The following is a 24,264-nucleotide window of genomic DNA, read 5'->3' on the forward strand; positions in this document are numbered from 1 at the left end:
TAGGGAGACCAAGATTGAGCATAGGAAGTGTAAAGCTAGACTAGCGTTAGCAGCCCTTTCGGCTCGGCCGCCGGGCGTAAATAAATTGTGTGTGTAGGAAGCCCGGCCAAGGCGCTTGCGGCCACACCGATACCCCAGTGGAGCCCCGACTGGCAAGAGTGAACTTTGGACGTGCTTCTTGTTTTACGTCGGGTCATCTGCTTCCCTGCATGAAAACCGAATGCAGAGCTTTGCGGAGAAAGAGCAAAAGCCGGTGGGTTCTGGATACTTTTCTAATCATCTTGGCAGCCTCACCAAACGGTCCAGCCGGGGTGCTCAATGTTACCAAGCCTTGTGCCTGCGAACCCGGCATTGCTCTCGCAACGAGAGGCTCCTGTCACGTGTGTGGGGTGGTGCTTTCTGGTCGCTTTGCCACCTTGCTTGATCCTTGACAGCCGATGCATGCGGGCCGCTTTCCAACTTGTCAACCCAGGAACGCGGAGAATGACATACGTATGGCCGGGGTGACGATCACCATGTGTTGTCAGCGAGCACAACACACACCATTACATGGAAACAACCCACGTAAGTTTGTACCACCAAAGTCTATTCGACACCGTTGGAGTCGGAGAGGTACTCGAAAGTCGGCAGATGCATTTGGAGGAGCCAAGCAGCTAGCGCAGGTGAAGGATTTGGAGCCGCATCGCTTGACACCACACCGCCGCCATGGGGCTTGTCCGTGAGCTTAATTTTCAAAAGCCGAAGTTCTGCCCAGACACCCGTTTGGGGGTATTTTTGCCGGAGTAACCAAGCTCGTCACGAGGCATGGTCAGCATGGGCGACCCTACTTTACCCGTCAGGGCCATTCTCCATCGGGCGTTCCCAGCGATACCATAGGCCATGACGGCAGTTCTCCGGCCGCTATGAATTATTGCACGCAGCCTCCTAGCTGAACTGGTTAAAAAAAGCGTGGGAGGCGGGATGGATTGGGGAATGATGCGGGGTTTCCTGGGTGGTGGTGCCAGTAGCTGACTGGGTGCTTAGCCCACCTCCAAGCTCCACAAGATGCACCGACAAGGAAGCTTTCTCCACTCAAGCCTCAATAGACCACTGAGCAAGTCTGGGCGTGCAACCTGCAGCACGGCATACTGTGCGATAGGCCATGGCCTGATCGTTCGGTTACTTACGACAAGAAGATGCGCGGTCGGCTTGCCTAACAAGGCCAAGTTGCAACGCTCGCAAACGCCGACAACGCGTTTGGCCTATCGTACGTCGGGGAAGGTAATGTTGAGAAGGCCATCCTGTATCCCGCCCGTCGGGCGAGACAGCACCCCTTGACATTGAGTGAACGTGGAGTTACACCGGGGCCGAATTCCTGGGGTCTATCCGGGGTGGTGTGGTATGTTGGCCTGGTAGCCTTGATCTCTCCGCATGTCGTACCCCACACCCACCACCTTTTTACTACATATAAGAGGTGCCCACACTTCTCTGGAATTTGAGTCTGTACTGCCTCTCCACGTTGCTGGACAGACCCAGGTTTCGCAGCTCTAGCGTAACTATACCGCCACTTTATACGAGCACCCGCAAACTCTTGCCCAGCATGTGGAACCCCTGGCGTGAGAACTTGAAGGACACTCCTAAGGAGAGCCTTAACTGGCGTCTCTGGTATGGTGTCTTTGGTAAGAACCCGTCGTTTTGCTCTCACTTATGTTGTCACTAACAAGAGCGCAGTCTTTGGAATCATGGGTGCTGCCCGTGGTATCGACGAAGGTCTGATTGGCACAACGGCCGAACTCATTCCTTTCCAGAAGAAGTTTGGTCTCGAAGACCATAACAAGAGCGCGCACGAAAAGGCAGAGCTCTTGTCCAACATCACCTCCATGGTGCAGATGGGATCAATTCTGGGATCCTTGATCGCCTTCTTTATCACTGACAAGATTGGCCGTCTCTGGGCTACACGCCAGCTCTGCATCATCTGGGTCATTGGTATCACCATATTTCTCACTAGCTCCTTGACTGGATCTATTGGTCAGATCTACGTTGGAAGGTTTATTGCTGGTGTCGGAATTGGTCAGACGACTGTCGTCGCTCCTACCTACCTTGCCGAGACAGCGCCCAGGGCTATTCGAGGTCTCTGTGTCGGTGCATTCGCTGGCTCCGTGTACATTGGTATTATGCTTGCCTACTTTGCATCCTGGGGCTCGTCCATCCACATCTCGTCCAAGACCGACACCCAGTGGCTCGTCCCCAACAGCATGCATCTCATGTTCGCCGGTGTCATTTTCTTCCTCTCTTGGTTTGCCAAGGAGAGTCCTCGTTGGTTGATCAAGGTTGGTCGCCACGAGGATGCTCTCAAGAACTTGTCTATTCTTCGCCAGCTCCCCGAAGACCACCCCTACGTCACTTCTGAGATTATGGACATCAACGACCAGCTCAACCGTGAGCGCGAGGCTACTATGGGCACTTCCTGGCTCGGACCAATCCGTGAGCTGTTCAGCAGCAAGGCCAACCTCTACCGTATCCAGCTCTCCATCTTTTCCCAACTGCTCGCTCAGTGGTCCGGTGCGAACAGTATGTATTACCTCTATGTATGACTTGTTACGACATTTGCTAACCCTATGAAGGCATCACCATTTACGCACCTCAATACTTTGCAATGATGGGCAAGACCGGCCAAAGCGAGAAGCTCTTTGCCACTGCCATCTTTGGTGTTGTCAAGTTCGTCAGCTCCATGCTCTGCGCCTTCTTCCTCATTGATTACATTGGTCGTAAGCGCTCTCTGTCTGCCGGTATCTCACTGCAACTCGTATCCATGCTGTACATGGCCATCTTCCTGCTCATCGACACCGGCGTCGGCCAGAAGGGCGCTGTACAAACCTCGAGCCAGAAGCACGCTGCCATGGGCGCTATCGTCATGATATACTTCTCCGGTTTCGGATGGGCTCTGGGTTGGAACTCGATCCAGTACCTGATCAACTCCGAGATCTACCCTCTCCGTCTCCGTGCGCTTGGTGGCTCCATTGCTATGACATTCCACTTTGTCAATCAGTACGGAAACTCCAAGGCTGTGCCCCTCATGTTCATCGCTATGACCCACGGCGGCACTATGCTCTTCTTCTCGTGCGTCACCGCCATCGGTCTGGTCTGGGTTTGGTTCTTCCTTCCCGAGACCTCTGGCAAGTCGCTCGAGTCACTCGACGAAATGTTCAATCTGCCCTGGTACCTCATTGGTCGCAAGGGCGCCGAGCTTACCCGTGGCACTGGCGCCATGTCTGAGATTCTTGACCATGCTGGCGAAAAGGCTACCACAGTCGAGATGGAGAATGCTGAAATCCAGAACCATCGCGCTGAAGCCAAGGCGTAGGGATTTGTGCAGTAGAGTAGTGTATATAGAGATTTTGCCAGTGATGGCATGCAAGTAATTGATATGAAGTCATGAATGTACATGATATGAAGATTTTGCCTCTTTCTTACTTACCTCGCGTTGTTTGTGCATTATGTTGACCATAATATGGGGGGGCTTGTACTTTGATCCAGTTATTTCTTGGAGCAAGATTTGTAGAAAGAGCACATTTGCGAACATAGTTAAGAAGATCATTTCAAGATGAATAACACTGTTCTGAGATGTAGATACTACTCTACTCTAGTCTACTCTACAATGAGCTAAGTAGGATATATATGCGTAGTGATCACGCAAGGATAGCATGGACGGCGTGTCGGCTTATAGAAATGTGGGACATCTACCAAGTTCACAATACATGATGCGCATTAATGTAAGTCTAATCGTGTATCCTTGAAGCACCACGATACTCTAATACATTAACACATTACTTTTTCCATCTACAGGACTGCTCCATGCATTATCTTTTACTCATCAAAGCTCAACCCCACATTGTCTATGGCAAGAACACACATGTCAGGAAAACTACCATGTTCAGGAAAGACAACACACTTACCTGGAACCAGGCTGCAGCGCAAACCCAAGCTTAACCTTCTTTGGGTTTGTGAAGTCATGAATGACATATTTGCCCTTGAAAAAGTTTGTGCCGAACAGATGGAAATCCACACCTCCACCGATATTCTGCAGACCACCCAGACAAGTCTTGCCCGCGTGGTCGACGGGCTGAGAGATGAGCTGGCAGCCTGGCGTATAGAACTTGCGGCCGGCGATCACGACGGTCCAGTCTGGGGGCTTGCTGTTGCACGGGATCGTGTAGCCTTGGTCGCGCTTTGTAACAGCGCCAGGGATTTTGGAGTACCACTCTCTTACGATATCTGGGTCCGTGAAGCTAACATCTGTGCCGGCATTCAAGTGGATATTCATCTTTCGCGGGCTCGTCTTTGCGCTCTGATCGCCGACGCTCCAGCCCTCGCCGTAGAAACTGTACGCCGCCCAGTAGTCCTCGAGGACGTTGTCGACCCACGTGATAGCCCCGTTAATCTTGTTGTTGTTGATGAAGCCGAATTCGAAGACGCCACGGCCCTTTGCGTGGGCGACGGCGAAGACGGGCTTTGCGAGCTGGGAGAGCGCGTTGACGAACCAGGTTTTTTCGGTACCGATGTCGTCGCCGAGGAAAGTGTATTCCGTGGGGCCGAGCCCGAGGTAGCCGTCGGCACTTTGGTCAGAGGTGAATTCAGTGATGGCGCCGGTGGCGGCGCCGAAGGTTGTTTTGGCGGTTATGCCGCCAACGGTGACTATGAGGAGTTGGCATTAGTATATACATATACATATATCGGTGGCTGCTCTTGCATGGTTGAGAGACTAACTGGGCTCAACGTATAAATCGCCTTCTACCTGGGCATTCGCGCCGTCGTATCCAAAGCTGAAGTTTCCTGCTTTCTTATGCGCAGGGTTAATGTTGTAGACTGCGTGGCCGGCAGCCTGCTTCGCGGGTAGGGCAGAGGAATAGACCCAACTTAACAAAGCATCAGCATAGAATCCATAGTAGTTACCCAGGTGTGCTGGGATGTAACTTACGTATCGGAGGCTGACGTAGTGCCGAAGACACGGAAAGTCTTGCCAGCAATTTGTATAGGATACACAAACTCCGTGTCCCATGGATCAGGACTTTTACCAAATACGGTGCCGGTGGCCTGACGAGCGGCCAATGTGGCGTGTCTCTTTGCAGCAAACTGGTTTGCAGCCTCTGCGAGCTCGGGGTGCACGTCGCCGCCGAACCTGCGCTTGATGTTGACGATGTGCTCGAGCTGATGCACGGGGGTGCCATGGGCTTCTGTCGACTCGAGGCTAAAAGAGGCACCGGCTGTTTTGAATTGAATGTTAGCCAAGTTCGTGCAGGTCTATCTGGTTGCCAGGATTGGGATTCACTCACCCTCTGGGACGGGTGTGGCAGTAACTGCGCCGGTGTAGGCGAGTATGGCAATAGCTTTAGCCAGGGTCAACATGGTGAGAGCGACTGGCTATATATTAAAAAATGAATGTAATCTATTGTCTATTATGAAAACGATGGTGGTGTGCAGTATGTGCAATTAGACCTGAGAGTGGGATGACTGGCGTGAGTATTCTCTCCAATGCGAGTTCAATGATCGTTTTATATGAAGCATCACCGACAATGTTACTACTGTGGAATGACATTTCTGCTCGTGAGGTCTGGGCAGGGTATTCAAAAGTTAATCTCAGTTTCGCGGCGCACTAAATGATCATAGCGCAGAGTATTCTGACAGTGGCGGTTATTTTTAGTGGTCGCAGAGTAGCCCAACAGTGTTCAATTTCGCGGTCAGTCTGACGGTGACATCGCTGACAGCGGTAGGCTTTATTTGGGTAATTGTGCCGCTGGAGATGCAGAACTCACCTGCTCAAAACAAAAAATGTTTGTTTCGGTGCTGTAGCTTTGTTGAGATGCAGTATTACAGTGAGCATCAGATTCTTATAAAATACGGAAAAAGACGAGAGTAGATGTTTGGGTACGAAATGGCTAACTCTGGTCGGGGATTTGCATAAGTACCGTGGTCATTCGAGTACATGAACCATGTTTCCCCCAGCAGTTTCCTGACTCGCGCAACAGTCCTTCCTGTGTGCCGAAAGAAGTTCCAGAATATGATATTCGGCATATACACATAAAGCAATGCTAGGGCGGCCCATGCCCTACCATCCATTGGTCGAAAAAAGATTAACATTCTGACACCGTAGAGTTCATTGAAAGCTTACTTAAGCTACACCTGCCGGGAAGTCAAAGCAACGTTCCGAGCTAGGAATATCCCTGCAGGAGAGAGCGTTTTTGACAGGCGTTATGATGCGCGGTCCAATCACGTCTGCAATCATTGAGGTACTGTCTCATAACGGCTATCCCCGACGCTTGCTAGGTAAAATAGCAATACGGGATGGAGACTCTATGGAGGGCTCTCAAGTCATAAAGTTTTTTCTTAGAAATACTCAACTTTTACTGACCTCGCCCATACTGTGCATGGACAGGTACAATTGGTGTATGGACATGTGCTGCATATTGTCGCATCCCAACGCAAGAACTACAGGCTGGTCAAAAACGGCAAAACGTATCCGCCCTAGTTTTCTCAAATTAACAATAGCACGTTTTCTTTCCTCCATACCATCTAGAACCTCGCCAGCTCCCTTGCCTCCAGTTTCTTGGAGTAGGTCATCAGGTGTATATAACTCTACAACCTCTCTACTTTCATCCGCAGGGATATCAGTAACAAATTAGTTTCATTAGATCGAACGGTATTCACAATGTTCAACCAAAAGTTCGTATCTACATGTCTTAACACCTGAATTTCTCCTTCACAAGGTAGTCACATGAGCAATTGAGATATACCACTGATCCCCCAATTATCACTTCGTAAAGTGAAGAGAACCCCATATACTAGAGACCCAGCCTATTGTAAGAAGAAAGACATATTGGGGTGATGTATCACAGCCGCTCAAATACTTGTTGTTGTGTTAAGTGGGCGCGAAGGAGAAAGAAAATTGCAAAAAGGAAATCTTTTCAGGAAGAACTTGAAAATTAGCGCCCTGTGAACTATATCTGCATAATAAATAGATATACTGGCTGCTATGCTTTGGAGCTGTCTAGCGCGTTATCGATTGGTCTTTCTGTTTTGACTTATACATCTTCAATTGAATTTTCTATCTTGAGTTGCAGCACATCGCAATATCATTTCCGACTTGAGGTATAGTGGCCGTACTGTTATGGTTAGTGGGTTGTCTCGCTGTACGGTGCGTCCCGTAGCGTATTGATGGCGCTTGGCGGTAGGAGTCCGATATCTGGATTCTGTGGCCATGTACCGTGATACCGCCGAGAAGCTTTTCCAAACGGCGTTCGGCACTTTACGTAACATTATGTGAGCTCACACACGGTTCATTGGTGAAACCTTAATTCAATTAAGCCGTGTATTAAGAAGTCAACACGAGATGGAGCATAGCAGTTTGAAGCTCCGGGAAGTTAGCAGAGAAGATGCGAAGCATGTATGGGCCAGAACATGAGTATCTTGGGTTACTCGATAACCTATAAAATACCGTACATCTACATGGCAGCTACCATTTGGACTTTGCAACACGGAACGCGTCGAGAGTTGAGATACATTAGGCATGATCATATGAGGAATTGATTTGAACTTCGGATAGCACCATAACCATCAATCCAGTCATTACTATGCTTACTAATTTATCTAGAAAGTGAAGATATACCTTGAGGCAGGTAATTTTCGGAGTCACATACCGTCATAACGACCTTTTTATTAATACAGTTACTGGCTTAAGCCGGCCCGGCAGATCATTAGACCTACTGACGGCGGAGACTCCAAATAGTCATGAACGCGATGCGGTTCAAGATATTGTATAATGAGAAATTTGAAGCATCATACAAAGAACAACGCGCGGTGGAAGCACTGCGAACAAAGGGCGTGGTCATGTTCGCACATGACGCCAATCTCAGCGCATCAGCAAAAGACACATTAGTAGAGAATGCGATGAAGAAAATGTAAAGCAGCGGCTCCATGGAAACATTTCAACATGGGCAAGTGAGTGGAGGAGACATGCATGTTGGTGGTTGAAGAAGAGGATAGCTTGGCAGGTACGAATGGGGTTGCTTAGGGCTAGTCCTTGTGCTTAGTTACCACTACTTTACACTATGGACCTTCAGCATTAGGAAAGAATAAGACGAGTTCAGTCTAGTATCAACACATGTTATCCACCCGACACATGAACGCCTAGATAGTCTCGGAAGTTGCAAGCCGTCTGTATGATAAGCGATTGACCAACGGCAGGGGCACACAACACCACGCATGCAGTCGCTGCCGAGGCCATCCGCTTAACAGCAGGAACCTTATGCTTAACAGTAGGTACCATGCGCTTAGCAGCAGCAACAATCCCCACGATGATGTAGCCATATGCCGGTACGGAAGGAATCAACATGGGCAAGAAGGTATATAGCTGGCAAAATCTGCTGTTGACAGCATTGCTTCTTACTTTGAGTGGTCTCGCTTTGTACGCACCATTTGACAGAGAACACAACAACATGTGGGTTCTATGGGTAACGTCTCTCTCACCCCAGTGCGAATAAGCGTCAATGAACTAATGATGACAGAGTTCGGTGAGCATGCTGCTCTTTGCACGTGCGGTACCTAAAAGCTCCCAACAATGTCCAGCATAACTAACAACTTCAAGAAAATGTACTGGCATCACGATCCGACATCCGCTTCAACCACATCCAGGTCATCGGCACGCACAACTCGTACCATCGCGAGATATCTCTAGCCGAGCGCATAGTCGTTGATAATAAGGTGAACTCTTCTCAGCTATCTTCTACGGTCCAAAACCTATACTATTCCCACGCCGAGCTGCACAACCAGCTAGAGTACCAATCTGTCCGGTCCTTGGAACTCGATCTGCATTCAGATGAAAATGGTGGTCTTTACTATCGTCCCTTGATCCAGAAATTCGCGAATCTTACCAAAACGCCATTCGAAGGCGATTTCCTCAACAAATCAGGGATCAAAGTCTTCCACATGACGGATGTAGACCCGAACTCCGTTTGCCAGACCTTCATCGAGTGTCTCCGGCAGCTCAAAACCTGGTCAGACAATCACCCCCATCATGTCCCTATTACCATCGACCTAGAACTCAAAAACGACGCCAACCTCTGCTGGCTCGGAGGTCTTTGCCCGAAAGACGTTGAGAACTGGACCTTGCCACGCATCCTCAACGTCGACGCCGAAATTCTCTCCGTTTTCCCGCGCAAGCAGCTCATCCGCCCGGACGACGTGCGCAAACCACACCTCACCCTCGAACAATCCATCCTACAGCATGGTTGGCCCACTCTAGACTCTGTCCGCGGCCGTGTTCTCTTCTTCTTCGACAACGAACCTGACCCGTCCGATCAGAATTCTCCCCGCGTACTCTACACCAAGGATGCACCCAGCCTAGAGAACCGCACCGTGTTCACGAATGCGCTTGAAGGCTCCCCCGATGCCGCGTTCATGAAGCGTAACGAACCGCAGAATGAGACCAACTTGAAGGAAATCCAGCGTCTGGTGCGCAAAGGCTACCTTGTGCGTACGCGCGCTGATGAACCGGTTACCACGGTGCTGAACCGCAGTGTCGAGAGGAGAGATGCTGCGTTGGCGAGCGGCGCTCAGATTGTGAGTACGGATTACCCTGCTTATGGTATGAGTTCCAGGTGGGGGTGGGATTATGTTGCGAGTCTGCCAGGGAAGAGACCCGCCAGGTGTATCCGGTCGATTGCGCCTAAGTGGTGTAAGGATGAGAAATTGGAATAGGGCAGAGAAGGCGGGAGAGATGGGGGAAGTGGGGAAATATGGAGAGTGTGCGCATGGTAAAAGGAAGTTGAAGTGAGTGCTACATGGGGTGTTGATGTGTATTGTTCCACATGGCTTGCTTGGGATGGAGTCTTACTGCTTTGCCTACACACTGTCGGGAAATCCTTTTTTGGCTTATCCTATTCTCAAATCCTTTGCTTCTTCTCAGATAACTCTAGTCCTACTTTCAATCGGTTTACTATCCAGCCCCTTCTATCGCATCCATGTAGTACCAGGGTTCTCTCTATGTTTCTTCTCTTGGATGACATTCATTTGTAAACTCGCTGGTCTGGCCTCTCTGCCGATAACACAAGTAAGATTTTTCAAAAGTACGATGTGGAAGCTGTTACAATCTGGATAATCTATTGCTGGTATCGATATGCTATCAAGACTTGAACACACCTTTTCTCAGAGCATGGTAATTCCACTCCCGAGCAGATCTTACACGAAACAATCGTGGTCCAAGTATCTCAAATTCGTCGTTTGGCCCAATCTGTGTTAGAGCTTCAATCACCTCCTCTTCTCGCCAGTCAAGAAGCAGCGTCATCACATTCTTATTTGTGTTCCTAGCAGCCGTCTTCACCACTGCTTCTGTGATCGAGACGTGTGCTCCCCTCCTTCTCAGCAGCACTTTCATCACTTCTGTGCCATTGACATCATTTGCTGCGGCCGCCTCTGTCACTGTTTCTGTAATTTGGATGTCTGTCCCCCGTCGGTCGAATAGAATAGTTACTATGTCTGTGCCGCTGCTGTGATTTGAAGCAGCTGCCTTCAACACCGCTTCTGTGATCGGGATTTTCGCTCCCCACCGGTCGAGTAGGAGCTTCATGACGTCTTTGCCGCTACCATCATTTGCTGCGGCTGCCTCAATCACTGCTTCGGTGATTGGAATGTCTGCATCCTGCCGACTGAGCAGGAGTGTCATGAAGTCTTTGCCACTGCTGGTATTTGATGCGGCTGCCTTTACCACTACTTCTGTGATCGGAAATTTCTGCAATACCGATCGCTTTGCCAATGCCTCAACAGCTGTAGCTTGAACAAAATCTTCTTTGGCGTCTATTCGTGCTGCAACAGCCTCAAAGATTTCGATGGGCAACACTGGGTGTGCGCTTCGCTCTTCAACACTGACGGCTTGAGCAAAGTTGTCTTTATCCTCTAGCCATTTTGCGAAAGTCTTGAAGATGTCATCAGGCAATTCTGATTGTTTACACAGTGTTCTGATAACGGAAGCTCGAACAACCTCATCCTCGTCCACTAGTCGTGCTGCAACAGCCTTGAGAATATCACTAGGCAGCGTTAGCTGTTTGCCCAGTGTTTCGACAGTGATGTCTCGAACAGAACTATTTTCATCCTCCAGCTGTGCAGCAACAGCCCTGATGAGATCATCAGGTAACGATGGCTGTTCGCCTAGTGTTCGGACAGTTTCTTGTCGCAAATAACTATCTTTATCCTTCAGTCGTGCTGCATAGACCTTGTTGATTGACTGATAGTTACTGACACTCTCCGACGACAATCGTCCGTCCGAGTCCGGTACTGCTGCGAATTCTTTTGGCCAGTACTGAAATAACCGATCCTTGAACAGCGATTGGTTGGCACTTGTAGTGACCTGATCATCTGGTATCCTTATTCGTACTTTCTCGGATATTATTGGCTTTGAATCAGCTTCGAGTGGCTGTACCATATCCCATATTTGGTCCAATACTGCTTGGATTGGCATCATATGAAGCTCGCCGAAGCAATTGAGTGCAGTCACATAGCCGTATACTGTATCGGAATCAACGTTAAGTACTGGTGAGCCACTATCACCTATGTGTAGATGCCTTTGCTCTATTTAGTCGTCAGCAGAAATAACGCAACAATCGGCGAGGTGCAATTCATACCGTCTTCATCAAGGGCAATTGTCCACACTTTAGTCCAGGCGGTAGAATTCCTAGATCTGGAGATATAGGAAGGAATGCTTGATGATGTGCCCTTACGAAACCCATAACGGGTGACGACAACAACGGTAGTTGGGGTCTTGGGAAGGTCAGACGGTATCATTTCCCATTTTTCGTCAAAAACACATGAATTCGGCATTTCTACCAAAGCCCAGTCAAGATCTGGCTGATCTGCCCATTTTGGATCGTCCGGTCTCCCCCACACCTGGTCAGGCTCGATCTTGAAGCGGCTGGGATGTTCCCAAACTTTCTGTCTTGGAGCTGGTTCGCTAGGGCAGCTCAAACTGGGCTCTTGGCCTTTTCTCACTGCAGCTGCTTCTATTTCGATCTCGTCCCAGTCATACTCACCGACCGTTTCTGAGAGTCCATAGTCGTTTACATAATCGCTGCCTGAGCTACTGTAATCTGACATTGAGTCCTCGGGGTCCGAGGCACGCTTATCGCTCTCTTCCTTGTCATTGTCCTCGAATGCATGAGCAGACGTTAGAGCAAAAACAGTGTCGTTTCCTATAAATTGGACACCGCAGGTGATAGTGCTGGTTTGATATAGTTCATCGTTTGAGACTAGCTGGGCACCAGCAAGGCTTTCTCTGTCCATGTATACGTTGAGTGACTTCATGGAATCCCCAAGCATCCAAAAGTCCTGAGAAAGAAAGAGGTAGAGTCTGAAGACTGGACCCATTCTTACATTGCTGTACTGATTCTGCAGAGTGCTCGCACTGAGGCTTTTCAGGATGCGCTTAGCCCACTTGAAATCCAGCAAGGGATGGTTGATCAGAATTGACGCGTAGCTATCCTGTGGATTCAAGCCACATAGCTTGAGCTTGTACTCTGTATCAGCTGGGTGAGATGCTGAGAGCTTTTTATCTGTTAAAAGTTGCTGCCTAAAAAGCTCAACAATATCGGGAAAGCGCTTCTTGTGCGCGTCGCTGATGTGTGCGTCCGCATGCCAGTAGACCTGTATCTTCTTCTTATTGAAAGGTATCTCCAAAGGATCACGAAAGTCATGTTGAGCCTGATCTGAATCTGGCGCTAGCGGTGCTGCTGCTGCTCGTGGTACTGATCGTGATCGAGTCGATGCCGTGGTGGGTGCTTTCTTCCTATTGAAAGTAGATTTGAGGAGATTGCGGAAGTCATTTTGGAACTGATCTATCTCCGGCGCTGGCGTTGCTGCTGTGGGCGGTGCTACTGTGAGCGGTTCTCCTTTTCTTAGAGTCGATGCCTTAGTGGGTGCGTCATTTGAAGGAACCAGGTCATCAGCAGCGGGGCGACCCGTTGGCGTCGAATTGCAAGTAGACTTGCCCTCTCTAGCTGGCGAAGTACCCTGTGCCGCGGCTTGGGGTTTTGTGGATGCGGCCAGCATCAGTAGTTCTTGAGAGACGGTGTTCTGTTTAACGAATGTAGTAGGACAGTTATTCATGGTGTCTCCAGAATAAGAGCTTAACACTGCCTGCTCGATTGGTGCGGAAGATTTTGTTGCTGAGTTTTGAACAAAGGCTATCGGCATATTATTGCACCAGTTGTTTGGATACGCAGGGCTGTCTTGTAGAAGAGACCAGGACGAGATTCCGAGAACAGCAGGTAACCATACCTTCTTTATGCCCTGCCTAGTCTGCGTCTCTCATCTTCAGCTACTTTGGTTACCGGGAGTAGGCAAATCAGGCTTTTTGTTCCCTGTATGACCTGCGCCTCTTATTTCCAGCTGCCTTAGCCATATAAAGTAGGCAAATGAGCTTCTTCATGGTCGGCTTGGCCTGCGCCTATTTTTTCAGCTGCCTTGGCTGTGAGGGGTAGGTAAAGGCAAGCAAGTTTCAAAGCTCAACCCCTCCCCGCACATCGAAGCTATTGCAATGAATTTCACTCAATCTCCTCCAGGTGCTGTGGACAACAGCTCCGTCTCTCTCGACGACGATACGCTGAAAGCGCTCTGTCAGGTAACTGAATTGGAAAAATTCCAATTTAGAGCTTTCCGCCAAATCTACCAAGATGTGGGTCCAGGAGTACGTCCTTCACAATATAAAGGCGACGTCACTATCAACATTAAAAGATTGGGTCTACCAACAAACAAAAGCGTCGTTGAAGCAGTTCAGAAGCTAAGGTCTGGGTATGAGAAAACGGCAGAGGCTTTCTCCGCAGAGGCCTTCCCCCCTGATGTCAACAAGGAAATCGCATTACAGCAAACAGTAAAGCTCGCCTATCTAATTGATCCTGCATCATATGATGTCCATCCAAAAGTCTTTAGATTCGAAAACGAACCAGTGTTCCCTGTTAAGTGGGAGTCAAGCCAGACATTTGAAGATTTTTTCAACACGGCTTTTCCTATCACCACTAACGCTCAGGAACTGTGGACAGCCTCGACCGAGAAAAGGTCTCTGAAGGCGTGGAAGCTTTGTCAAAGGCAGAAAATTCGAATCGAGCGGACCGACGACCTCGCAGAGCACCTGGTTTACGATGCGCGTAAGAAGACACTGATGGTTTTTCACCAAGTTGAATGGCTCAAAGCACAAATATACAATACCAAGATGAGAGCTCTGGATGAACCCGTGAAAACGAGCTTTTCCGCGTACGTATTTACTATTTTCACACATCGGCTATCCCGTATTGATGTACAGGATCTAGTGGTACACTGCCCCCGCAGCTCCTTGTCGAGACCTTTTCCACTATATATGACATTCTCTTCCCGATCGCGACATGCAAAAAGACCGACGAGATTGCGGAACGCCTTGTGGAGCAAGAGAAATGTCCTTTCGATCCTAACCTGCTCATCTATACGCGATTAGATCGCTCGATCCCCAAAGACTTCAAGTACCTGTACTGGAGTAAAAGACTGAGGACCCTACAGAATTTAATGAAGGCACCGCCACCTAAACACAAGATCACTTCGTGGTTTGAGCGCCACACGTCAGAAAGAAACGCACTGACAGTTGCTATTATTGGCCTGTTCCTAAGCGTTCTATTTGGTTTTCTGGGGTTGTTAGTGGGGATTGCCCAGCTTGTTATCTCTATAATGGCGTGGAAATATCCGGTGTAGAGATTTCGTGATTGAACGATAACTTTATTGGGTTTAGAGAATATGGTAGCATTGTAAGTAATAGAATGGTTGTCTCTAGACTGTGTCGTTATCACTTTCCAAAGACCATGTTTAACAGTGCACTCCAAGGAGCATCTGAAGGCTAACAAGAAGGAGCTATTATGTTGGTGGACTGGATTGCGAGCAACTATGAGTAAAAACACTGTCGAGAGATCTCTAATGCACCTAGGGCGGTCGCGCAACTCACCATATTGCGATGAAACATAGCGCAGCGCCAGTATACTTATCAAATCCCATATTCAAGTCCGAAAACCACAAGAGTTTTGTCCAATATCGCTACAAGTGCTAAAACGCCTCTCGCTATACATTCACGTTGCAGGCGTCGCACACTGACAATTACTACCTGCTATTTTAGCAACCAAGTCGACTGAATCATCAAAATTATATGATAGGCCTTTGATGTCTCTAGTACGAAATGATTGCAAGGCATTCATCTGAATGTAGTATTAAGAATCTGATGAAGTAGCATCCCGCCTAAAGTGAGACTCGAGCAGTAGAGAGGTACGTTGGTACAAGATCAAAATCAGCAATGCACAGGCTGGTTTCACGCTACTTCGACAGCTAAAGCGCTCATTCCGATATTTAAGGGTCTGTTTGCTCGTGTCATAGAGTGAGAGCATTCCAAACCACTAACTGAAAACGTAGTCCTGGCGAGGAAGATCCATGATCTGCCACAACCCCTTCACTTTCCGGAGTACTTGCAAATTGAGACCTTGATTACCGAAGCGTTCATTGGTATCGGGTGAACCAGGACTCTGGGGAGCTTCAACTTCTCGCACACGATCGGATGCTCTCTCTTTTCCTTTTCCTTCCGCTAAACCTGGGCGATCAGAGTTTGCTGTGTCCAATAGCGGATTCGATGATATATTTTCTTTCTCGGAAGTCGCGATCGTTACTTCGTCGATAGTATTCTTTTCTTCCACGACCCAGCAGACTCTCATACTACGAAGTGTTGGACGCGGGAGTATCTCCCATTCAGGATTGTAAGGTGTGGCTACCTGACATGGCCCATCGACATCGAAGGTAGATAGCAGAGTTTCCTTGCGTCGTCTTTCTCCACGGCGGGACCAGTAGTCTCTGTTTGCTACCACCTCGGTAAGCACTACCAATGGCCATCGCCAATGTAGAGGTTGTTTTTTCACTGCACTAGTGCCTTGAAGCATCATGGTGAACATCTGCCGCCTAATCTGCTTATCTATAATTGAGACATGCGTGTCTGTTGGTGATTTTCCAAACACCCTCCCTACTCCCGACTCCATTTCAGCAGTGAATTGAGAGCTCGAGTCGATATGCGAGGCAATGCCGTCTTCTCCGCCTGGTGGCATGTATGTCCCACACCAAAGCTTTCCCGTTTTCATGATCCGATCAACAAACCATAACTGCGCGAAAGTTTTGTCGAGTGTCTCTTCGAGCTGCAAAGTGGCAAATGGCCGTGTCAAAACATCAACGTGACTGAAAAGAGCATCGCCAACCTCATCGGGCAGTGGGTCCTCCGAGCCTGGGACTTGATCGATTCGGATAGATTGCCAAATGCTATTGGCCAGACCCCTCGCTAGAGCGCCTTCCTCAGTTATGGTTAGAGTATATCGGAGTATATCGAAAATGATTCGTGCAATAAGGTTTTGCATCTCTGGAACTTGCTTGACGCGATAGCAGTCAATGTATCGCATCACTTGTACTCCGCGATGATCGACACTTTCCCAAACAGCTGAATTATCTGGGATATGACCAAACTGTCGGAAATCTTTCAATGCTCGTTGAGAGACACCTGGTCGCGAGAACCACTGGGTTATTGTAGCATTTCGAGCATGGTATTGTTCCAATGTCTCACTTTTTTGACGGTCTATGACCAATCTCCAACACCTCAGCGACTCCCAGGCATCAGCCCAGGTCGATTGGACGAGCGTGAAGTCGATTTCACGGTCGACCGACCATAAATATGCATTCAGAAGCACCCCATCGGGGGTAACGCTGCCAGGCTGGACCGTCTGGATCCTGGTATTAACAAAGTCTCGTACTTGACAGTGTTCAATCCAAGGAGCTTCCAGGAAAAAATTCTGGAATAAGAGTGAGCTTGACGCATGTCCAGCGTAGGCGTCATCAGAGTATATTTGATCCGGTGGTGGATATGCCTCTGGTGCAAGCAGAGATAAGTCGCCATTATTCAACGCTAATGCCAATATTGCAAGGCGTAGTGAGCGAAAATTGTCGTCAATAGCTTTTGTGTCGAGTCGGAAATCGTAGTCGCACATGTTCGCTATTATAGCGAGTCTGTCGGACTCAAAGTAGCATTGACGGTGCTTCAATAGAGTGAGAGCCCCCGCAGCATTGATTGTTGGCCGTTTGCCATACTGGCCCTCACTATAGGTCATCATGGCTTGTTGAAGTGTATTTGCTTTCACCGTTCTTGGATGAAGAGATTCCGCTGCCTGGAGCACCGATCGAGCGCCTGGCCATAGATCTGCTGGCGCATAGTCAGAACGCACAAGCATTGATCCCATGATGGAGAAGTCACGGAGCAAAATTTCTTGCATGACATCGAGCATTCGCCAAAACTCGCTCACTGAAATGCATGAAAGCGTCGAATCAAGTCCACGCGCGTGGTCGTCGAGTGAATGGTAGGGACGATCTTCCACTTCGCATTTGTATCCATACCGGAACTTCGAAGAGACGCTTAGCCCAGAATTGCATCGAAATGCAAGTACCAGCTTCAATCCTGCACATATAGCCTCTTGGATGACCCATGCCCGGGTGTACCATCTATCTTGGCAGGTTTCGTGGAGGAGACGGAGGATATGTTCGCAGTACCGGGGGTTCATGTTTTTTTGTGTCGTTTCCCAATCAGAGCGTAGTAGAGTATCGATTGCATCGAGCTGCTCCTGTGATGTGATCTCAACGTTGAGCAAACCCGCTGTGTACATGGCTCTATTGTACACAATGTCCATAGACTGTATGCCAAGTTCTTGCATCGCCCAATCTTCCTTTGTGCTGATCTCAGTCGGCTGAGGGAGGCACTCTTGATCGATCCAGATCATTCGAAGGCCACATGAATTGGCAAAATCCACAGCACGATCTAGAACATCATCAAGGGCGCGACTGGTGCGGAGACGCCCGTCGAGGTCCCGAACGGTGTAGCTTCTTGGAATTGGTTTCTCGTCTCTTGGCGGCCAACAGTATGACACAGCGACATAATGCATGCATATATCGATTGATGCAATGTTTCCATCAGCGCCCTTATCAAACCACGCTGGATGATCCACCGTTGGGTTGACCAGACGGAATTTTCGAGGCTTCCATTTATGAGGAAATTCGGGATACCATGCACAAACACGGCATTTAGCTTTCCACGAGTCATCGGAGTATTCCGAGCGTTGGGGTTTGTCTCCTTCTGATGCCGGTATATCACCGTCTCCTAAACTCATCCTTAGGGCGTATTCCTGCTGCGCTTCTTCGTCGTCACTGTCAAACCCATCGATTTTGACGTCTGAGTCATCGTAGACCAAGAAGCAGATGTCTCTCGTTGCCCATTGCCGAGCCTTCGCACGCTCGAATTTGTACTTGGAGATTTCTGCAATCTCCATGAACACGTCTGACCTTACAGCTGTCCCAGTATCTTGTAAATCGTTCTTCATCTTCACTCCTTCCTTCTGGTCATGTGGTTTGCTGGCATCGACCGTGTTCTCTCCGCCGCCGATCGCACTTGCCGTCAGCTCGTTGTTTTGGACCGAATTGTCATACGACACATCATTGTCATGCGTATTTTCATATAGATCATCACCGTTAATTTCGCAGCTCATATCCCGATGTTCACTCATCTTAGCTTTGCGTTTGTCACGTATAGAAAGTTGTGTTCCACAAGTTTCTATGTGTCAAGGGACGTGTACAATCAAATACCTCAAAGGTCATCCAGGCAACAGGCGCAAGGCTGAAACCGCCCCGTCAACCGAAAATGGCATCCTCGGGGGCGAAAAGTCAGCCACTAGGGAGCCTTGAATGGCGAGTGAGGTAAGCACCGATACTTCCTTGCAGACATATTAAATCAAGGGTGTGGTATATTGCACAAAAATGGATGGCTCTCCCAGAGAGGCTGTGTGTCAAAGTAATTCCCACCAAAGTCGTAAAGCCTATCCAACACCAGATAGGCTAGGCAGCTCGGATTTTTGCTGACAATATCGATTGATGCTGGTGTGAGAGGGCTTTTTGCTTCCAAAGTCTTTGTCCTTAGAGGTCGCTCACACGTGGGTATTACACGTATAAAAACGCGTGTTTGTGAGAGAGATTCTGATCGGCTAGGAATGCAGCACATGAACTTGTATCACGCAGAACAATAACGGAGAGGCTGAGTGTGACACCAATCAGAGACATCGATGCACCTTCCAACACCTATGTGCGGCCCGTGCGTTACAATAGGCTACTGTCATCATGATGGCCGCCTCAGCACCAAGAGAGATAACAATGCCCGTAAACCAGGTGATTCCATTCAGCATATAAGGTGCCTTCAAAATATCAGAACTCTAGAAAGATTGGGCTATGAGGCCTCCCCCTACGGATTAGGATGCACGGCGTAGTGAGACAAATGAGGGGCACTATAGCTGCCATATGCAAACCGCCTACTTTATGATGGTTGACTGAACTGACTAATCCAGGTTATCTAAAGTACACATATAGCTAGATATATCTGCACTTGATCTTCTCAATAGTTAATCAACAAGTATATTTCAAGGAAGCTTCTTTAGTACCAAAACTGGAAATTCTTTTCTATAGTCTCTAAACGGTAAAGGGAGATTATTCCTAATACCAAAAGAGGCTCTGTTTTCCAAGAGCCAATCTAAAGTTCATCGAGGGAGAGATCTAATCTCTCGACCTTGCGCATTCCTTAGTATCGCGGTAAATTATTCCTGGTATCCCCAAAACCCACTGCGTCGCCCCTTCTTGGTGTCCATAGCCACAGATTTTGGACGCCTGATGACATTGGGGCCGCTTACTGTTTCCGTCCTGAGAATCTTGCTGCTGGCTATGCTGTTGTTGCCATTGATTATGCTCACTTTGACTTCCACGCGCATGTTCTATTGTACCCATGACATTCTTCAGCCCATCGACAATACCTGCAGCAACACGAAAGAGTTAGAGAAGGGATTGGCATACATCTTTCAGTGTTAAATACCTGTAAGCCCCACTGCACATTGCTTCACTTCGTTGGCGGGCATATGGAAGAATAGTTGTCTTGCATATGCCGCAGCGGATGCAGATGCGTAGCCTTGCCAGTCATCACTTTTATGGGAATCGGCATAATTCGAAATCCCACGGATGACGAGGCATGGAAAGTCGTTCATCACCCCTGCAGCCTCCATATCAAAGCAAAGGGCGTCGTGCGCTTTGTATAGCTCATCTCTCAGCCGACCATCCTTGATCACTTTCTCTCCTGCCGCAACTGTTCCGCGATGGACCACAATTCGTGAGCTGCGATCGTATTGAAAGTCGTCATCTTGGTTTTCGTTTGCATAGCGGTCGATCCTTTGTAACGGATCGCATGGACAGACATGGCATGGAAGTCCTTCCACACGATGTGAGTAGTCGGACCTGTACAGATTATCTCTGTCCGGACCTGGATATCTGTACCTCTGGAGTGTTAGTAACCTAGTATCAATCCTTTGGAGGTGGGGTGCAACCAGATCGTCCTCTGTGATGGCTTGCTCGGTCGACAGATCCTGCGCAGCGTTGAGGAGGACTGTAGGTGGTGGAATAAGATATCCAGTGCGACGAAAATGACCTTCCAGAATTTTACCGTGATCGTACTGGATTGCGCCAGAGTGATCCCGCTCTGGTTTGCTCACTATCACGTCCCCAAGATGAATGGGTCCGTTGTCCGTTCGGGCCGGCACGCCTGCAGTGCCAACCAGCAGCCCGAATCGAATCTGCTTGAAGGTGTTCCGCAGTTGCGCAACGACCGTAGCCGCAGAAGTGTTGCCTGTAGTGGGCAGGCTAGCGATCACAATATTGTGGCCATTGATGCTGCCTAGTTCATAGACATTGTGATCAATGGAGGACTGTGGCAGTTTCTCATGTTTCGTGTCCAGCATCAGCCTCGCAGCGATTGAGTCCACCCCCAGTGGGACGATCCATGCCACAGTATAATCGTCATGTGCGAGCCGGATCGTAGCATCCATTATGTTTCGTGAGGGCATATAAATTGTGCCGTGAGAGCGTTTCAGCTTGCATAAAAGTTGGTGGGGAATGACTGACAAGGCGGCCAGGGGGCCGGATGATACTTATTACGTAGGTAAACCCCACTTCTGACCTTGCAAGAGCTGATTAGCCATTGAACCCAGCCTCATGTCGGCCTGTATCGCGATTCAGTCTCGTCTTTCCCGCTCTACCCTTTTTTTGTTTGTGTGGCAGTGAACTACAGTGCGTAGTGCATAGGAGTAGTCATAACAGATCAAGGTTTTGTTGGGTACCCAGGCATAGGCGCCGAGCTCTCGAAGATGACTATTGGGTAATTTACTACTACTTAAGCGCAGTAAGCCGCTTGCAAAGACGGCCGGCCACAAAGTGTCCCCGTAAGTCAATTCAAGGCAGAACTTGCTAACGCCTCGAATATGCTGATAAGGCAACCTCAGCCTCACAAATTGTTGAGGGCTAGCAGAAAACCTGTAAACCAGCTGGTCAAAGAAAGCGTTCGCGTCAACGCGCAAGGATGGCGCCACCTATCTTTGCGTACTCATCTAGAAATTAGACACAATCAGAGTTATTATGTGATGAAAAGAAAGGTTCAAAAACTCATATCGTATGGTGAAGCATGGGCCACAATAGATATTAAGCTATTTCTGATCATTAAGCGCAATAATCATGTGTCCTGATATATCCTCGCATACAGAACCCAGCTATGTAGCTCCCGTAGTGGCTTAGTCCCTACCTAGTTATGTACTAACGACAACGAATAGTCTTCATATTATGAGTATTGATGGAGATAAACCCTTCTTTAATAAGACAAATCAATAGATCGATATGTTCTATATAGTGATGGTTGTGATGTGTTATGGTACTTCAGCCGGAACAGTCGGATCCGTACTCGGATATCTTGGCCGTCCGAATCACCCCCTCTCGCAAGAACAGCTAAGTCACCGCTTGGTATTTGTAGCGGGTAATGACAAGATCATTCCATCCGCCTGCGTGTATATATAGAAGCCTCAGTTCGGTCACCCACACGCACAGCACCGACTGAAGAAACGATTTTCGCTTGCCGAAGATGCTTTCTCATATCATCATCACTACTCTCTCAGTTCTTATCGCCCCCATACTGGCAATCGCTAACCCTCGAGAAAGCTACGCAGTAGAGTCGGTCCGAAATCTCCAAGCTTGTCTTACCAGCAAACATGTTGCAACAAGCTTGAATTCCTCCTCCGACTGGGCCTCACTGATTGATCCATATAATCTTCGTCTCCAGTACACTCCTTCTGCTGTCACACTACCGAATAGTCCCCAGCAGGTCTCCGACTCTGTCTTGTGTGCTGTGTTAGCAGGTGTGAAAGTACAGGCGAGATCTGGAGGACATTCATACGGCAGTTTCTCCCTCGGGGGACAAAATGGCAGTCTGGTAGTCGATTTACGGAATTTCAACAACATCTCTCTGGACAAATGTTAGTACCATGTTTTTACTTCCGTGAATTTCGTTACTGCGTTGCTAACACCTTCAAGCGACTGGCGTTGTGACAGTAGGTGGGGGTGTTCGACTTGGTAATCTCGGACTAGGAATATACAACCAGGGCCAGCAAGCTCTTCCTCACGGAACTTACCCTGGTGTTGGAATTGGGGGTCACTATACTCACGGAGGGTTTGGGTACTCGTCTCGTCGTTGGGGTACGTGATTCGCTCCTGATAACCCCTCCTTCAGCTCTTGCCAAGTGACTACGCAGCATGCCAAGAGAGAAACTCTGGTTCTTTGTGATAGCTTTGCTGACCATTGATCCCAACAGGTCTTGCACTTGACACTATCGTAGCCATGGACGTCGTTTTAGCCGATGGCCGCTTTGTGCACGTCACGCCCGTCAGTCATCCCGACCTGTACTACGCTCTGCGAGGAGCTGCAGACAGCATAGGTATCATCACAACATTCTATCTTCAGACGAAGCCGGCACCAGCTCGAGTTGTCAGCTACTCGTCCAATTTCTCATCGGCCCTGATGTCAGCGGACGCGGCAGCTGATGTAGTTCTCAAGCTTCAAACCTTCGTCACCACCTCTCCATATATCAACCGGAATCTCACTCTTGAGATTTACACTAGTGTTTTCGGCGAATTCACTGTTCGTGGGTGGTACTTCGGGGATATGGCCTATTTTTCGGATACCGTGTTTCCAGCAATGTTGAACGGAATGCCAACCCCCAGCAATACCACCATCCAAGAGAAGGCTTGGCTGACGGCGCTGGAAGATATTGCTGAGGGTGAGCCACTTACTGAGCCACTGGACGGTTACAACAATCACCAAACATTCTACACCAAGTCTGTTGTGACAAGAGAAGCTCAGCCATTAAGCAAGGAGGCCCTAACTAGCTACTTTCGATACATCACCGACAAGGGGCTGACTGCAACATTTCCTTGGGAAACGTTTATCTCGCTTTATGGCGGCAAAGACAGCCAGATCAACATCCCTGCAGCCGCTTCCGCTGCATACTCTCATCGCGATTCTCTCTGGGTTTTCCAAGTAAGTCTAATATGCCTTCTGAAGGACGTACTGCAACTGACCTGTTTCAAGAATGTCGGCTCCAGTGCGAATCGCTTGCCACCATTCTCCCCAGAAATCACGACTTTTGTCAATGGACTGAACACAGCGCTTACTGCCGCTCAGCCTGACGGCAATTTTCTCGCCTATCCGAATTACCTTGACCCAGCGTTGACACCTGTGGAGGCAGCGAATCTCTATTATGGGCGTACCACCTACCGCAAGCTTGTAAAAATCAAGAGTGAAGTTGACCCAAATCATGTTTTCTGGAATCCACAAGCTATTGGAAACGCAGTTCTGTAAATAATCTCTTCATAATTGCTAGGCGTATCTGCTTTGATTGACTATACCAAGAGGAGAAGATAACTCCCTGCCGAACGAATGCCAAGAACTCTATAAAAGCGGACTCATGATAACAATTATTTGTTGCCCTATATAATGAAAGTGAAATTGAGAGGTTCTTCAAAGATTAATTGAACCTCATTCTCCCACGCTCTGCTAATTACTCAAAAAGCGGAAGCATTCACTCCTATATTCCTAGCTGTCTACCGTAACATCTATTGATATCTAGATTCCAGGGTGCCGTAGCCTGAAGACTAGATTTCTATTTTCAGCCGTGTTAGCATTATAGCAGTGGACAGTATTTTACATTCAGTAGGTGTTAATGTTTCATAGCGTTATGCTACGGCCAGCTCACTTCTTGCGATCATACGACTTGTGATTTCACATTGCTATCGTAGGATATA

At 48.6% G+C, this 24,264-nt stretch overlaps 10 protein-coding genes across 10 annotated transcripts; 4 read left to right on the forward strand and 6 right to left on the reverse strand.

Moving 5' to 3' along the window:
* Positions 1 to 1,579: 1,579 nt before the first annotated feature.
* COCMIDRAFT_9603 (uncharacterized protein) lies at positions 1,580 to 3,343 on the forward strand (the record flags this gene model as incomplete). Its single annotated transcript, XM_007694750.1, has 3 exons — positions 1,580 to 1,658; positions 1,711 to 2,550; positions 2,604 to 3,343. The coding sequence occupies 3 exons, from the start codon at positions 1,580 to 1,582 to the stop codon at positions 3,341 to 3,343; spliced, it is 1,659 nt and encodes a 552-aa protein (XP_007692940.1).
* A 588-nt stretch (positions 3,344 to 3,931) lies between these two features.
* COCMIDRAFT_41150 (uncharacterized protein) lies at positions 3,932 to 5,385 on the reverse strand (the record flags this gene model as incomplete). Its single annotated transcript, XM_007694751.1, has 4 exons — positions 3,932 to 4,674; positions 4,747 to 4,895; positions 4,958 to 5,243; positions 5,313 to 5,385. 4 exons carry the CDS (start codon positions 5,383 to 5,385, stop codon positions 3,932 to 3,934), a joined length of 1,251 nt encoding a protein of 416 aa, XP_007692941.1.
* Positions 5,386 to 8,533: 3,148 nt separating this feature from the next.
* On the forward strand, positions 8,534 to 9,732 carry COCMIDRAFT_108556 (uncharacterized protein; the record flags this gene model as incomplete). Its single annotated transcript, XM_007694752.1, has 2 exons — positions 8,534 to 8,573; positions 8,621 to 9,732. 2 exons carry the CDS (start codon positions 8,534 to 8,536, stop codon positions 9,730 to 9,732), a joined length of 1,152 nt encoding a protein of 383 aa, XP_007692942.1.
* A 547-nt stretch (positions 9,733 to 10,279) lies between these two features.
* COCMIDRAFT_61454 (uncharacterized protein) lies at positions 10,280 to 10,753 on the reverse strand (the record flags this gene model as incomplete). The annotated part of the gene is made up of 1 exon (XM_007694753.1): positions 10,280 to 10,753. A coding segment is annotated over one exon (474 nt), but the record flags the coding sequence as incomplete, so codon positions are not given.
* Positions 10,754 to 10,777: 24 nt separating this feature from the next.
* Positions 10,778 to 11,278, reverse strand: COCMIDRAFT_60792 (uncharacterized protein; the record flags this gene model as incomplete). Its single annotated transcript, XM_007694754.1, has 1 exon — positions 10,778 to 11,278. A coding segment is annotated over one exon (501 nt), but the record flags the coding sequence as incomplete, so codon positions are not given.
* A 135-nt stretch (positions 11,279 to 11,413) lies between these two features.
* Positions 11,414 to 12,306, reverse strand: COCMIDRAFT_72262 (uncharacterized protein; the record flags this gene model as incomplete). Its single annotated transcript, XM_007694755.1, has 2 exons — positions 11,414 to 11,598; positions 11,652 to 12,306. Coding segments are annotated over 2 exons (840 nt in total), but the record flags the coding sequence as incomplete, so codon positions are not given.
* Positions 12,307 to 13,558: 1,252 nt separating this feature from the next.
* COCMIDRAFT_30543 (uncharacterized protein) lies at positions 13,559 to 14,739 on the forward strand (the record flags this gene model as incomplete). The annotated part of the gene is made up of 2 exons (XM_007694756.1): positions 13,559 to 14,271; positions 14,328 to 14,739. 2 exons carry the CDS (start codon positions 13,559 to 13,561, stop codon positions 14,737 to 14,739), a joined length of 1,125 nt encoding a protein of 374 aa, XP_007692946.1.
* A 689-nt stretch (positions 14,740 to 15,428) lies between these two features.
* COCMIDRAFT_30544 (uncharacterized protein) lies at positions 15,429 to 18,614 on the reverse strand (the record flags this gene model as incomplete). The annotated part of the gene is made up of 1 exon (XM_007694757.1): positions 15,429 to 18,614. The coding sequence occupies one exon, from the start codon at positions 18,612 to 18,614 to the stop codon at positions 15,429 to 15,431; it is 3,186 nt and encodes a 1,061-aa protein (XP_007692947.1).
* A 1,341-nt stretch (positions 18,615 to 19,955) lies between these two features.
* Positions 19,956 to 20,966, reverse strand: COCMIDRAFT_108565 (uncharacterized protein; the record flags this gene model as incomplete). Its single annotated transcript, XM_007694758.1, has 1 exon — positions 19,956 to 20,966. One exon carries the CDS (start codon positions 20,964 to 20,966, stop codon positions 19,956 to 19,958), a length of 1,011 nt encoding a protein of 336 aa, XP_007692948.1.
* A 1,082-nt stretch (positions 20,967 to 22,048) lies between these two features.
* Positions 22,049 to 23,821, forward strand: COCMIDRAFT_108560 (Glucooligosaccharide oxidase; the record flags this gene model as incomplete). Its single annotated transcript, XM_007694759.1, has 4 exons — positions 22,049 to 22,439; positions 22,498 to 22,659; positions 22,776 to 23,500; positions 23,552 to 23,821. 4 exons carry the CDS (start codon positions 22,049 to 22,051, stop codon positions 23,819 to 23,821), a joined length of 1,548 nt encoding a protein of 515 aa, XP_007692949.1.
* Positions 23,822 to 24,264: the final 443 nt, after the last annotated feature.

The sequence above is a fragment of the Bipolaris oryzae genome (genome assembly GCF_000523455.1).
Source record: "Bipolaris oryzae ATCC 44560 unplaced genomic scaffold scaffold_239, whole genome shotgun sequence".
Lineage (NCBI taxonomy): Eukaryota > Fungi > Ascomycota > Dothideomycetes > Pleosporales > Pleosporaceae > Bipolaris > Bipolaris oryzae.